General features: G+C 32.4%; 1 protein-coding gene across 1 annotated transcript in view; it reads left to right on the top strand.

The window, feature by feature from the left end:
* Positions 1-14578, top strand: part of Cyp4c3 (Cytochrome P450 4c3) — a 348264-nt gene extending 333686 nt beyond the window's left edge. The window contains exons 14-15 of the mRNA XM_069842121.1: positions 7400-7579; positions 14279-14578. Of these exons, the coding sequence (XP_069698222.1) occupies positions 7400-7579; positions 14279-14442 (344 nt within the window). The 3' untranslated portion in view covers positions 14443-14578. The remainder of the gene's footprint in view (positions 1-7399; positions 7580-14278) is intronic.
* The last annotated feature ends 1591 nt before the right edge of the window (positions 14579-16169 follow it).

Below are 16169 nucleotides of genomic sequence, written 5' to 3'. Positions count from 1 at the left end.
AAATACTTTAAAATTGAAGCTTTTAAAAAAGAAATGTATAACATTATTCATGATATATAGTATTAACAAATGTGTGTATTTTTATTACCTTTTATTTTTGTCGACTATATTCATGTTTTTATTGAATATCAGTGGCTTCTGTCTGATTGTCAATTTTTATTAAATGTGTTTTTTTCTCTCTTTTCCCCTTTATTCTTTTTTTGTGCTATTAATCGGTTTGAATTCAGTTACTTACTGTATTTAGTAAACTGTCTTTGTAAATTTTATGTTATATTATTGGCTAAGACCACACCGTACACGAGCCTGGCTCTTACGGTAGTGGCTAGAAACATGTTTGTTTTATAATTTTAATTTGTAATCGCTAGCTAGTTAAATAAATAAATTAATTAAATACATAAACCTTACTTCAATAATACACTCACTCGTAAAAATGTACTTTTTACTAGGAATCTATTATCCTTTAACAATAAATACTTATTTCTGGCCGGAGAGGGTAGAAACTAAGTTGAATTCACAACGAAAATTATAAATAATTGTAGACCTCCCCGGAAAAAGGATGTAACATCAAATTAATTTATCTTGGAAAAAGTAATTTGAAGCATTCATTGATAACAATACTTACTGCATCCAATATGTGAATGAACTTGTATCCTTGGTTAGCCAAATTGTTCTGCTAATAAATATAGGACTAACGAAATATGCCCCTGAAATTATTTTCCTTTCTCCTGAAACTTGTATTATACGAGTAGATTTGTTGGTTACATCCTTTTTCCTGGGAGGTCTTCAATTCTGTATAATATAATTATATTAATTTAGTTTCTTTCAGCGAGACTTTTTCAGTTAGGTTTACCATGAGAAGAAATTCTATAGGAGGACATTCAATCTAGAATAAGAGGACATTACTGAAAAAAAGGAGGACTTTTTAAAAATGTATATGAACAAAATTAAATAAAGATAAAAACAGTGGCTCACCTTAGTTTTCTCACTAGTCTATACCCTACTTATCGGTGGAGCCCACTTTGTGCACAAGAGCCTGAAGAGACAAACTTATATCTTGTAACAAATAACTATGGAACTGTTCACAGGACATGTCCTTGAAATTATATTTCACCATGATGATACCTCTGTCTCTGCTAGCATGCGATTTCGTTCTTTTGTCCATTGAGCAAATATTAAGGAAAATACTTTCTTAGCATTCCCATTGTGACTTATAAATGAATAGAATTGACATATTTTTAAGAGTTCTGAGAAAGTTTCAGTGCTCGCAGAACTATTGGAATTGAAGAATTTGCATCATTGTTTATCTAAACTTAAATCTTTGTCCAAATTAACTTGATTGGCATATCTTTGTACATTGCAGAATAAAATTGATAAAATAGCTTAGAATCATGAATAGTGACGTTTTTAGAGTGTAAGAATTTAATGCATGTCAATAGGTCATCTTATGTTTTTTATGTGCTCCAGCTTCAACCATTGAAAGCAGTTAAATTCTTTCATAAGTTTTCACCTCTTGTTTAGATATTCTATGCATAATATCGCACATTATTCAATATTCATATTAATTCTAGTTGAAATGCCTGCTGAACAGGATAAAATGATTTAAAAAAGGGGACATGTCCTCCTTTTGCCGGACGGATAGTAACCCTGTTTTCAGTGAATGATGACAATTTTTTTTATAAAAAGTATAATAAATTATGAGTATCATTCCCAGATAAATTGACTCTCAGATATGAATATGAACGAAAACCTTGCAATATTTTTTAGAAAAAATTCCTGCACGAGGATATTGCGTCCGAAACCACATTTTAGTTATTGGAACTGTTGAAAATGTACCCATTTCCTTGTAAATATCGAAATTGATTTTTCAGGATAGCGATGCGTAGCCCTACATATTTTATATTCTGCGTGAGAAATAAAAAATAATAAATAAATCATTAGTATCGAATAATTTAATAAATCGTCATTTCGTGTTTTAATGTAGAACCATAATACGTAGTTTAATAAAATTATATTCAATATGCATTATTTTCCTAAGGAATGACCCGTAGATAATGAATATTAACAAAATCGTCACGGTACTTAGGACAAATAGCCTGTAGGCCTAGCTGTATCACAGTACCGGTACGACATTGTGTTCTAAAAATAAATTGCTTGCTATCAGAGATGCAGAAAACATGTAAAGAATCCCCCCTCCTACTTGGTCTAAACAGAAAGTGAAATCTGTCTGAAGTGATGGACGTTTATTGACGTATTATACAATACTTTCCTTTGTTAGTTACAACAAACAAAGATATCTATAGTGCATACTACAGACTATTTCAGGAACCGTATAAAATGTCCTTTACCAGTTGATCCATTTCGTATTATTTCATTTATACAAAACACACTATTCAATTCCATCCAATTGATCCAATTCAGTTTGTTTGAAAACAAACGTAGCCAATGGCGTCTGACCTGCGCAAAGCGTTCGTCTTTCTTCGTCGTGATGGTGATGTCACGAGTGTGTGATTCAGAGTCACATGAGCATGCCGTGGAATGTACGATATTGTCAATGTGGAGTCCATACTGTTACCAATATAAGGCTGCTACCAATGTCGAACTTTGTTTTGCTGACTAACATGCCTACACATGAGCAACCAAGGAACTTTAATCATTATACAACTCAACTGCCCCACCAGCGATCAGCTGATGTACTACCAACACAACTGCACTCAATAACACTATCTAGTGTGATTTGACGCTCGTGTGTTCAGTGGCGGATATAACTTCGATAGTTTCCAAATCGTGGTCACCGAAAGTTAGTTTCATATTCCTGTTGTATATTCGAAATATTCACGCCTCTTAATTCTCAGTATAAAATAAACTAAAACCTAATACACTTACAAAGACTCCACTTCTTTATTATTTCTAAATTTATGAATATAACTTCCGATACAAGAATCCTAATATAACTAGGCATTACATTACTATACGTACATGAAACAGTCATGACTAAAAATAACATGCAATCACAATAAAAAAAAAAAAGGTTTATATATGCACGATTTTAGCGAATGGACGTGTACTTTCAGGAGTTCGAGATCTCCAAAAATACATTTTATTTAAAATAAAAAACTCCCAATGATTGCATGAAAAATCTATCCTCGAATTTAAAGTAACAAAATACAATATCGGTGTGCGCGTTCTTTAATTTACTTCTATTTTGCTATTCATGTACCTACCAAATTTCTGGAACCTGATATTGGCAGTATGCTGCTGGTTACCAGATAAATAAATAAATTAAATAGCCTATGTAAATATATACCATAAATAAGTAAATAGGTGAATGAATTAATTAATAATTCATTAATCAGTAGATAAATAGATAAATAAATAAATACATCTGATCGAGATTCTGGCTGATATGTAGCCTGCATCTATTATCAGGCAGTACATCTCACTTGACGATATGTGTCAGAGGAAGAACATTATTGTTTTGTATGCATCTGAAGTCTGATTAGTGTAATATGTAGCTAATCGGCGATATATACAATGGAGGGGGAAAGAAACTGGTCACTCTGCCCCATTCCCTCCTGGCCTAGTTGTCTCTTAGGTGGTGTCTTGTTGGTGTGAGGTTCAGATCTGTCTTCGGACAGTTGACTAAACAACAACAACAATCTATACTAATAATAAATCTATAGCCGAAATTTTTCTGGTAATTTTCGATTTTCCAAAAATAATTGGTCCTAACATATATAATTAACCACCCTGAAACCGAAAATCGCATTTTTTAAATTTTTGTTTGTATGTCTGTCTGTATGTTTGTTACCTTTTCACGCGATAATGCCTGAACCGATTTATATGAAAATTGGAATATAAATTAAGTTCGTTGTAACTTAGATTTTAGGCTACATGGCATTCAAAATACTTTATTTAAAAGGGGGGTTATAAGGGGGCTTGAATTAAATAAATCAAAATATCTCGCTTATTATTGATTTTTGTGAAAGATGTTACATAACAAAAGTTTCTTTAAAAATGATTTCCGATAAGTTTTATTCTTTACAAAATTTTGATAGGACTGATATTTAATGAGATAAATGAGTTTTAAAATTAAAATAACGCCATCTAAGACTGTGCAATGAATTAAGAACAAATGACTTCGTCTATAAGGGGCCTTGGACAACAACAATCGAAACAGGGCCTTGGACATCAACAATCGAAAGCTATTAAGCATAGCCTACAGAGAATGTTTCTGTGTTTGTATGAAGTGATATCAGAAGCTAAATTAACCGATTTGTATAATTAATTATTATTTCACCATTGGAAAGTGTAGTTTCTCTAGATGGACATAATGCTATAATGTTATTACAGTAACGTCTGAGTAAATCGAGGACAGGTAAGATTAAAATAGCTTCTTATGCACAGAAAACTTGATAGACTATTTTGTAATTCGTTTTTTGTATTTCTTAAAATAATATTTATGTACACTTATTTTAATCTCAGAGAATTAACGAACAACGAGAGTGTATTGATTTAGTATGCAGTAATAGTACGTTAGCTTAGCAATCGATTATTTTATAATTCAAATTTTAACTATGCTCAATTGAATCGTGTTAAAATACATAAAATATATATGCAATAAATGCCATGCAAAAAAAAAATTGGGTAATGAGTGAAGCAGATTATCTTGCGCTGTTGTAAAAGTTGTTCCCTGGATCAAACGTCCTATTTTAATTATGTAATTACTTTATATTTGTTTCTAACAGGTGCAGCGGAGCGCACGGGTACGGCTAGTAAATAATAAAAGCTTAAATTATTTTTACCTATTCTTTGTGCCTGTTTTTTTTTTTTTTTTTTTTTTTTTTTTTTTTTTTTTTTTTTTTTTTTTTTTTTCCATTGTACCTTTGACTTTTCAGATGCAACTTTTTTCCTTCGTTGTCCAATAATTAATTTGGAATTACTAACAGTGAGTTTATGAATCTCAAAAAATATATATATTATTATCCTGAAGAGGGAGTGTAAACACCATAGCGATACGTTAGTCACACGCGAAATATTACAGTAACCACTAGCTAGAAGCATTTTCACGTAACACCAGTGGAATAACCCCCCTCCAGAATAAGGGTATTGTTTCCCTATGTACTTAGACTCTTACTCTTATTCCGGGTGGGGATATTCATTTATTTATCGACAGTGCTAAGGTTCACTGCCCCCCAGGTTTCATGCAGACATTCCCACGTGTGGAGATCGGGTAAAATTATGTTAACGGGTGAACCCGAGAAAATTCCCAACTACGAACTTGTCCTCCACAAGAATCGCTATGGATTTTTTCAAAATAATATTTGATCCCAGGCATGACCGAGAATGAAACCTTAGACTGTCTGCGTGATAAGATGATGGTATAGACCACACAACCACCGCAGAGCTCTCAAGATATCGAACTAAAATATCAATCAAATTAATTTCTGTCTTATTTTATGCTAACATGTCAACACCGCCAAATGTTCAATCAGCTGAATAATTGTGCAACAAAGAATGTATTGTGCACACATGCTACATGCTGTGTTTACAGAAAAAGATGAATACGTAGCTGTGAAGTGTAATCCAAGCATTTCTCGTCAGACTCTTCGTGCTCTGGTCGCACAGTTCTTCCAGCTAGGTGACCCTGACACATTCTTACTTTCCATATAAACTGATCTTCACTTAAATGTAGTTTTCCTTTTTATGGGACTTGCTGACTTTCCATTAATTTTTTCCTTTGTATAAGCACACATAGTTTTTGAAAAATCTTGACGTAGGACTTTATTCAACATTTTTCGAAATCTAATACATGACGAGACTTCTGTGACGAGGTAGGCCTATTAGCACAATTCCTCGCATTCACCAAAACAACTCGGGACAATGCCCTGCTAGATGGGATTTAAATCCAACCGGCAAGATACTACATTACGAAACAAATGGTGCAGTTTAAATTACACACATTTCGATTTAACAATCACTGCAAAGAAGTTTGTTTCAGTTGAATTCCATGTTTGATTACTGAGAGAAAACTTTATGAATTACTGTTATTATAAAGTATTCACTATTATTATTGTTATTATTATTATTATTATTATTATTATTATTATTATTGTTGTTATTATTGTCTTTATTATTATTATTATTATTATTATTATTATTATTATTATTATTATTATTATTATTATTGTTATTGTTATTGTTATTATTATTGTCATTGTTATTATTGTCATTGTTGATGTTATTATTATTATTATTATTATTATTAGTATTATTATTATAGTTATTAATATTATTATCGTTATTATCATTAACATCATTATTATTATCACCATTATTATTATTATTATTATTATTATTATTATTATTATTATTCATTATTATTATTGATATTATTTTTTGTCATTATTACTGTTATCATCGTACTCGGAAAACACAACCAAGTAATCAGCCCAAGCGAGAATTGAAGCCATGCTCGAGCGCAACTTTAAATAGGGAGGCAAGCACCTCAGCCGACTGAGCTACGCCGGTGGCCATTATTATTATTATTATTATTATTATTATTATTATTACTATTACACTGCTCCATCGATTTAGTAGAAAGTCAATGTTCATTTACTTAGATATAACACGCGGAACAAGTCCCTTGCAATCTGCAAGCGTCATCTTTCGGTAGACAGATGAAGAAAGTCAATGAATATTATGACACAGTAAAAAAATCGATCATGCGGGAATGTGTATTTAAGAGTTGTTAATTCATTATAAAAAACGATTGTGATACAACATTAATACAAATTAATTTTATTTCCTAGAATATAATATATATACACACAATAATAAATGAATGAATATATGGATAAATGAATGAATAGATATATATAAATAAATAAACTAATAAATAAATAAGTAAAGAAAGGAAGGAGTGAGTGAGTGAGTGAGTGAGTGAGTGAGTGAGTGAGTGAGTGAGTGAGTGAGTGAGTGAGTGAAGGAAGAAAATAAGGTATTAATGAATGAATGAATGAACGAATGAATCAATCAACAAAGAAATAAATCGATAAATAAAGGATTAAATAAATAAAGAAAAGAAATAAAAATAAATAAATATTACCTTACTCTCTCCAACAATATCCTTAACATTTGTGCGATTTTCAAGGCGTTGAATAATATTTACTTTGTCAGAAATACTCAGACTTGAAAGTGTTTGTGACATGATGCCTTATCTGTATGCGGGGCATTGGATTCTCGTCACAACCACAGACCACGTTTTCTGTTTTCTGCTTTCTTTAGACTCGAACGCATTCTACTAAATCGACGGAGTAGTATATTATTATTATTATTATTATTATCATCATCATCATCATCATCATCATCATCATCATCATATATTCTCTTGTGTTTGCAGCTCACTACACAGTTCCCGCTGGTACCACAGCAATTATCGTAACATATATGCTTCACCGTAACCCAGAAATATTTCCACATCCTGAGAAATTCAACCCAGATAATTTCCTGCCTGAAAACGTGCTAGGACGGCACCCCTACGCGTACATACCCTTCAGTGCCGGACCTAGAAATTGCATAGGTAAGTCTAAATAACATGAGACATAAACGATATGCTAAGCATATTCCTTTAATTCAATGCGTTTTTAATTCATGTTTCAATGTGAACTACAGTCTAATTTTTATGCTACGCAACGGCCTACAAACTATGGATAAACTCTCTCTGGTAATGAAATACATCGCTATTAAAGATGAACAGAACTAACTGCCGCTCTCGCTCGCTGTGTTCGCTGCATTTGTCTTTCGAGTCTCGCTCGTCATTCTCGAAATAGCGTTTGGTAGGCGTGTAATGAATAACATACATCATTGAAATAAATAACATAAATATTTAAATGAGACAAAAAGACAAAACAGAACAGTATCTTAGTTATCAAAATGTTCTGGCTCTATTATATGATATTAACTATGGTTATATAAATAGAAAAAAACAATTCTCAAATAAATTTGCATTTCTAAGATACATAAAACATGACATTAATGTCTTTTTACTTGAGGTTGCACATTTGATCTTAAACATAAGAAAAGAAAATTCCTAGCCTTTTAATAAGGGCCTAGTATAATTAAATGAAGACCGGGGAACGGATTATTATAGCCTACACTGAAAGGTAGAGATGATGTTTCAAATAGGCTACTTGATTGTTTATACATATATAAAAGTTGCCAAAGTAGATAAAAGTTCAGTCAGGTATAAACAATTGCTGACTTCGGGACTTCGGGAGATGATCAATATCGAGTCTCGAAAAACTCACAACCAGTCTTTACGTCAAGGACGCGACTTAATACAACATTGTCGTGCGGGTTTTCGGCTTTGCGGGCGCTATTAGTCTCGTTTTCTCGATCGTTGTTCTAGTACCTAGTATTCGGACAAATCTAAACTAAGTCAACAGGAACACGATTAATACAACAGATGAAACTGAGCTGTTAACAATACAGCTCCAATGCGTTCCGGTCCACGTAGAGCACTAACTACTTTGTACTAGGAGATAGGTGAATATGACGTCATCTCATCAGATAGTGAAAGCGTTACGGTGACAGGCATATCGTGCACTTCATACACTAGATTAGATTGTGTTAAAGCCTCGAACTTAACAGATATTAAACTTGTGGACGCCGAGCAATATGTCAGTAACAAAAGAAAAATAATTTAACTTACCGGTACGCATACCGTGATATCATAATTGACAGAATTATGTTCATGATGACCTGAGACCAAAACGTTTCTTTAGTAGAAAACAAAATTTGACGGATGAGCAACTAACTAGCCTTTCAAAATTTTCGTCGCATTTATTGTAAGTGCTCTTTATCGAGTAAAATATTATTGAATATAGTCCATTATTATTATTATTATTATTATCATCATCATCATCATTTTTATTATTATTATTATTATTATTATTATTATTATTATCATCATCATCATCATCATCTACCCATAATTTCGATAAATAAAATTTATCAGTTGTCTTTCGAAGACACATTAGGCCTATATACGAGGGAGGGTCAAAAAGTAATCTCAATAATTATTTTATTAATTGAATATGTACAATAAGACTAAAAACACTTCATCACTTTTCAACTTATTTCCCAGTACGTTCAATACAAGTGTTCCTGTTATACTCGGTTTAAGTTCTATCTCTCAGTTTTCCCTTTGGTGGTCTACCCTCACGTACTGTGTTACAGAAATATTAATTGCAATATGATAAAGACGTGAATTAATTCTGCGACTATTCTTGTACTGTAAGTGGCAGTGAAAGAAAATAAAATTACAAACAGAAGTGTTAATTGCAGTATGATAAAGACGTGAATTTATTAATTCTGCAACTATTCTTGTACTGTAAGTGACAGTGAAAGAAAGTAAAACTACAAACGGAAATATTAATTGCAATATGATAAAGACGTGAATTAATTCTGCGCATATTCTTGTGCTGTAAGTGACAGTAAAAAAAAATAAGAGTAGAGATAAGGGCGAGCAGTCGGTAAAGGCAAGCGAGTGAATAAATCAAACACCCCTTGGCGTAACTAAATGGACTCACCTGTCCCACGCGCAGATCTCCGGCGACTGTCAGGACTAAATAATCGTACTGTACTTCATTCAGTAACTCTTGTACCGGTAATTAGTAAGTTGTCAAGGAGTAGGACTTTTTTTCTGTATCTGTAAGATTTTTAAAAGAAGTTTAACTTTTTAAACTCGGAATTGCGTTTGACCAAGGATAATATAGGCCCTAGAATATTTATAACATGTTACGGATGTGACAGAATAGTTAAAATATAAAATTTCAATAATTCTATTATTGTTTTCTCCAAACATCTAAAATCAAAAAGTTTTATTGTTTGATTTTACTGTGAAAATTAATAATTTTCAAACAAATAAAACTGTCACGCTTATTTATAACTCTTGGATGTTTAACTTTTATAACTACGACAGAAGCTTTCTCCATTGATACTCGTATACCTTTCTCCTTTGGCCAGATCCGTGAACTCTCACTATAGCCTACATAGGAAACTAAACCACGATTGAAATTATTAATCAGTTAACAAAGTTTAACTGTGCTGTTTATGGTAACATGTAGATTTTTATTTTAAAATGATATATATCCATATCTCCTGGATTGTCTTGCGTATTTTAACATAGAGCAATAGACATTTTTATAGAAATATTTTATATACAGAACCAATTGACATCGAATGACCAATTAATTAATTTATATATTTTTTTTTAGTTTTATAGAATATTTTGGTTACTTTAGGAGAATAATTAGAAAAATATTTATCATGTTTTTGGTATATAAAATTCGTATCCCTAGTTATTATTGTATTAATTAAAATGTGTCTCAGTGAAACATACAGCAGAGTCCGTATAAGTCAATTTCTGTCAGATGCGTTACCAATTCACTGTGGGCTAAGGCAAGACGATGCACTAGCACCCTTACTTTTTAACTTTGCTCTAGAGTATGCCATTAGAAAAGTCCAGGATAACAGAGAGGGTTTGGAATTGAACGGGTTACATCAGATGCTTGTCTATGCAGATGACGTGAATATGTTAGGAGAAAATCCACAGACGATTAGGGAAAACACGGAAATTTTACTTGAAGCATGTAAAGAGATAGGTTTCGAAGTAAATCCCGAAAAGACAAAGTATATGATTGTGTCTTGTGACGAGAATATTGTATGAAGTGGAAATATAAACATTGGAAATTTATCCTGTGAAGAGGTGGAAAAATTCAAATACCTGGGAGCAACAGTAAAAAATATAAATAATAGTCGGGAGGAAATTAAACACACAATAAATAATGGGAAATGCCTGTTATTATTCGGTTGAGAAGCTTTTATCATCCAGTCTGCTGTCAAAAAATCTGAAAGTTAGAATTTATAAAACAGTTATATTACCGGTTGTTCTTTATGGTTGTGAAACTTGGACTCTCACTTTGAGAGAGGAACATAGATTAAGGGTGTTTGAGAATAAGGTGCTTAGGAAAATATTTGGGGCTAAGAGGGATGAAGTTACAGGAGAATGGAGAAAGTTACACAACACAGAACTGCCACGTATTGTATTCTTCACCTGACATAATTAGGAACATTAACTCCAGACGTTTGAGGTGGGCAGGGCATGTAGCACGTATGTGCTAATCCAGAAATGCATATAGAGTGTTAGTTGGGAGGCCGGAGGAAAAAAGACCTTTGGGGAGGCCGAGACGTAGATGGGAGGATAATATTAAATTGATTTGAGGGAGGTGGGATATTATGATAGAGAATTGATTAATCTTGCTCAGGATAGGGACCAATGGCGGGCTTATGTGAGGGCGGCAATGAACCTCCGGGTTTCTTAAAAGCCAGTAAGTAAGTAAGTTATTACTGTCCGACAGTCAGTGTGATTTTGTTAGTCATGCGAAACTGTATGATGATCCATAGGAATAGCTGGTTTTAGAATATAATCGTTATTTCCATTATGCTTCGGAGACCATCAACGCCTGAAATATTTTCCAAGGAAGGCATTTATTCACTTAATTCTAACCTACAATAATTAGATATGATGAAAGCACATGATCAGAGGAGACATCTGTCGTCTTGAATAACTGCGACTGTAAGAGCAGCTTTGTCACAATCCCATGTTCCCAATGATTAGTCACGAGCAATTACGACTGTCGGCCGCTGTTTCTTTCTCCTCTTCTGAGCCCCATGTGGGTTTGATCCAGTACACTTCTTCCTCTCGAATCTTTTCAAGATATTGACTATAAAGATTATGGTTGCCATGCTTATTTCATCTATGATTCAGTTTTAGTAATAAATTAGTTCTTGAGTTCAGCTTACTCTCTAGTGAAATGTTTTGTTTTTACCTTCTAATAAGAGAAAATATTATGATACAGCAAAAAAATAAATTTCGAAATTTTTGCGAAAATGTAGCCTATGTTTTTGGAACTTATGATGTCGAAATAATATATTACGTTACAAGATTTTGTAATGCACTTCACAAACATGTATTGTATAACATTTTTTGCACGATCATATTTTTAAAATTGCAAATACAATTATTTATTTTGCATTGAAAATTTAGAGCAATATTATTCCAAAGCCCTCGCAAAACTGCACTGTAGCGGTAACTAAGTAACAATAAGTGCAATGTAATGGGTCTATTTTTGTATAGTTTTATGTTATGAAGGATGGTTTCCCTAGCAACAAGTTTCTCTGTGGGAATTCCAACTTTCAAGGCCTAACAACAATAGCTGTAAGTACAACAAAAAAACACGATCGTGCTAAAAGGTAATTTTGGATGTCGTCCACGTAAACTATTCAACAGATTTGATTTATAGGCTATTCAATATCTCAGTTCGGGAGAATAGTAGAAGAGAAAAAAAGAAACGAAAGGACAAAGGAACAATATATGAATGAGGTTACACGAAGTATTAATTACCATGCTTTGGAAACAAGGTAGAGAACTGTGGAGAAACAAAATTAATTTTGAGTCAAGAAAACCTGCTGCATTAAAGTTATTTAATAATAATAATAATAATAATAATAATAATAATAATAATAATAATAATAATAATAATAACTATGATTATTATTATTATTATTATTATTATTATTATTATTATTATTATTATTATTATTATTATTACACCTCTGTATACACCCCAGTAATGCTATGCATCTGTCGGCAGTCGTTAGCACCTAGACGCAACTCTACTTAACCTTAAATTGGCAAAACTTCATTTCTCACACTAGTTTATTAAACCGTGTCGGACTGTAAAGAAAACAACTATCGCAATGTCCATATTTTATATGTTGTACAATATTATAGTATTCTGTAATTTTGGTTATTTTTCATTTTCCTACAATTTTTACTATTGTTCTATTAAAATTATAGCATACAGTATATTAACCTGTTGTATCCTATAGGATACCAGCGAATAGGGATTATAAAGAATGGACACTGAGCGAATTTTCCTGTGTTTTGTTTCTCTGTGCTCCAGCGGCTAGTTCCACTTTCAAGCGCTAGAGGTTAGTGTAATCGAGCATACGCTAAGATAATTGAGAATAGAATTAAGGCACATGATCCAAACATCGCCTACCTTATTGCATAATCCAGTAACGCTTTACTTCATATAAATTCAAGTTAACAGCTTTTCCTTATTTCTCAGTGACAAACTAGTTGTAATAATAATATTTTATATTTCAGATATCATAAATTATATTATAAAATAATACAATGCATTATAAAATTAAGTATCGAATTCGTTTAATATTTGTATATAATATAATATAGGTATATGGGTTTTACTTCTCGTAAGAGTTTTGTTTTTCTATTTTCAGCGCTATCAAATCATTACATATTTTAATTGTTGTAGGGGTCAACGTCTGAACTCTCATTATAAAGGAACTCTAGAGTCTAGACATTACAGTTAATGAAGGATTTATTATTTTATGGATCCAATTTATTTTATTTGAGTACATAATGTACCTAGATGTATTAATTATATCTATTATATTTCCGCTGTGTCGACTGCTAGCTGGTGTGATGTCAGCGCCAACTCTAGGGAGAAAGCAGAATCTCACGCTCTAGCTGGCTTGAAGGTCATTGAAATCAGTCCGGCTACATCAAAGGTACCGACGCGAAGTGTCCATTCTTTATAATCCCTATTCGCTGAGGATACTTTGTGAATTTAAGGATTAAAGATACTGTATTATGCAGCATAGTAAAGCTATGCACCTGTCGACAGGTAATCGCACCTACTCGTAGTTCTGCTTAAAGATATTAGGCAGCAGAGTATTGTATATACGGGACTCACCTCACCGGCCCTGCGAAAATGCAAAAGGAATGCATCAACTACTCACTCCAAAGCTACTTGAAACCACACCCCTAATCGATTTTTATCTTTGCACGTTACCATAGATAAGGTAATATACAAAGTTTTGGAGTTATGTATCGGCTCAATCATTAGGGAAGGTAGGCCTAGCGAACGAAAGAGGAATCTGTCAATTGGATGCGTTAGTGGTCCACCTGGAGGATAGCTCTGAATAACAGATTCAACAATTTGGTTCCCCTTCCCCTGGTTCAGTTTTGAGACTTCGTATGTATTCGCATATGTGACAAATGCTCATCCCAAAAATATCGCACCATTTGAAAAATTTTCTTTAAAGAAATCTTATTTAAATAGGGTCTAACTGAAATAATAAATAATATACATGATTTTCTTATTCAAATCTATTTTGTTTTTCTTAGGTCAGAAATTTGCCATGCTGGAAGAAAAAGCCGTGATTTCCTCGATCTTAAGAAAGTATCGTGTTGAAGCCGTGGATAGAAGAGAAGATCTTATACTGCTGGGAGAGCTTATACTAAGACCTAAACATGGACTGAGAGTCAAGATCTTCCCAAGGACATCATGATGTTTGTGTTTGGTCATAATTATTCTGTTAATTCCTGGTTGATTAGTTGGAAGTTGGAAGTACAGGCTTACTATAAAAGAAATAGTCACTTCCAACATTTTATCATCCAAAACTAATAAAGTTATCAGAAATAAGTTTACACTGTTATATCTATACTAATAATAAATCTGTAGCCAAAATTTTTCTGGTAATTTTAGATTTTCCAAAAATAATTGGTGTTAACATGTATAATTAACCATCCTGAAACCGAAAATTGCTTTTTTGAAATTTTTGTTTGCATGTCTGTCTGTCTGTCTGTCTGTCTGTCTGGATGTCTGGATGTGTGTTACCTTTTCACGCGATAATGGCTGAACCGATTTATATGAAAATTACAATATAGATTAAGTTCGTTGTAACTTAGATTTTACTTTATTTAAAAGGGGGGTTATAAGGGGGCTTGAATTAAATAAATCGAAATATCTCCCTTATTATTAATTTTCATGAAAAATGTTACATAACAGACGTTTCTTTAAAAATAATTTCCGATAAGTTTTATTCTATACAAAATTTTGATAGAACTGATATTTAATGAGATAAATGAGTTTTAAAATTACAATAACGCCATCTAAGGCGCTGTACTGAAATAAAAACAAATGACTTCGTCTATAAGGGGCCTTGGACAACAACAATCGAAAGCTATTAAACATAGCCTACAGAGAATGTTTCTGTGTTTGTATGAAGTAATATCGGAAGCTAATTAATTGTGTAATTATTATTTCACCATTGGAAAGTGTAGTTTCTCTAGATGGACATAATTCTACAATGTTATTACAGTAACTTCTGAAACATAGCCTATAGCAAGTAGTATGAAGTATACACATTAAAATTAAATATGTCAATCTTCATTAAACTATGGTTGCATGTAATAATAACAATAAATTAAGAAACATGTTAAAGGAATTGTCATTGCACCAAATGATTGCTCTCTGGACCAAAATGACCGCATTTTAATTATTTAAATACAATTTAAATTAAGTAACATATTAAACGATTTATCCTTCTATCAAACACAAATGTTCCCTGGATCAAACGTCCTATTTTAATTATGTAATTACTTTATATTTATTTCTAACAGGTGCAGCGGAGCGCACGGGTACGGCTAGTAAACTAATATTATTATTTAAGTTTACATTGGGAACTTACAAGAAGCACTATAATCGATATTATAGTAATTATGCATGCTTCAGTCATTCGATTTTCTTTTTTCAGTTATTTCTTCTCTCAATAGATGACGAAGGTTAACAATCAGTGTCAGTAGCTATAAATTGGAATAAGTTAACAAAAATTATAATTTAATAGTCCTAAATGTAATGTAATATATTCATTCATTCATAGCGTTCTGCCCAAGGGTAGATCAGAGTATAGATAATTATACAGTATGGACACTTCGCGTCGGTACCTTTGATGTAGCAGGACTGATTTCAATGGCCTTCAAACCAGTTTGAGCGTGAGATTCTGCTTTCTCCCAGGAGTTGGCACTGACATCACACCAGCTAGCAGTCGACACAGCGGAAATATAACTCATACAATTAATACATCTAAGTACATTATGTACTCAAATAAAATAAATTGGACCGATGAAATAATAAATTCGCCATTAACTGTAATGTGTAGACTCTAGAGTTTCTTTATAATGAGCGTTAAGACGTTGACCCCAACAACAATTAAAATATGTAATGATTTGATAG

Source organism: Periplaneta americana, chromosome 12 (genome assembly GCF_040183065.1).
Source record: "Periplaneta americana isolate PAMFEO1 chromosome 12, P.americana_PAMFEO1_priV1, whole genome shotgun sequence".
NCBI classification, from domain to species: Eukaryota; Metazoa; Arthropoda; class Insecta; order Blattodea; family Blattidae; genus Periplaneta; species Periplaneta americana.
The sequence above is the reverse complement of the archived record's forward strand: the minus strand, read 5'-3'. Positions and strand labels throughout refer to the sequence as shown.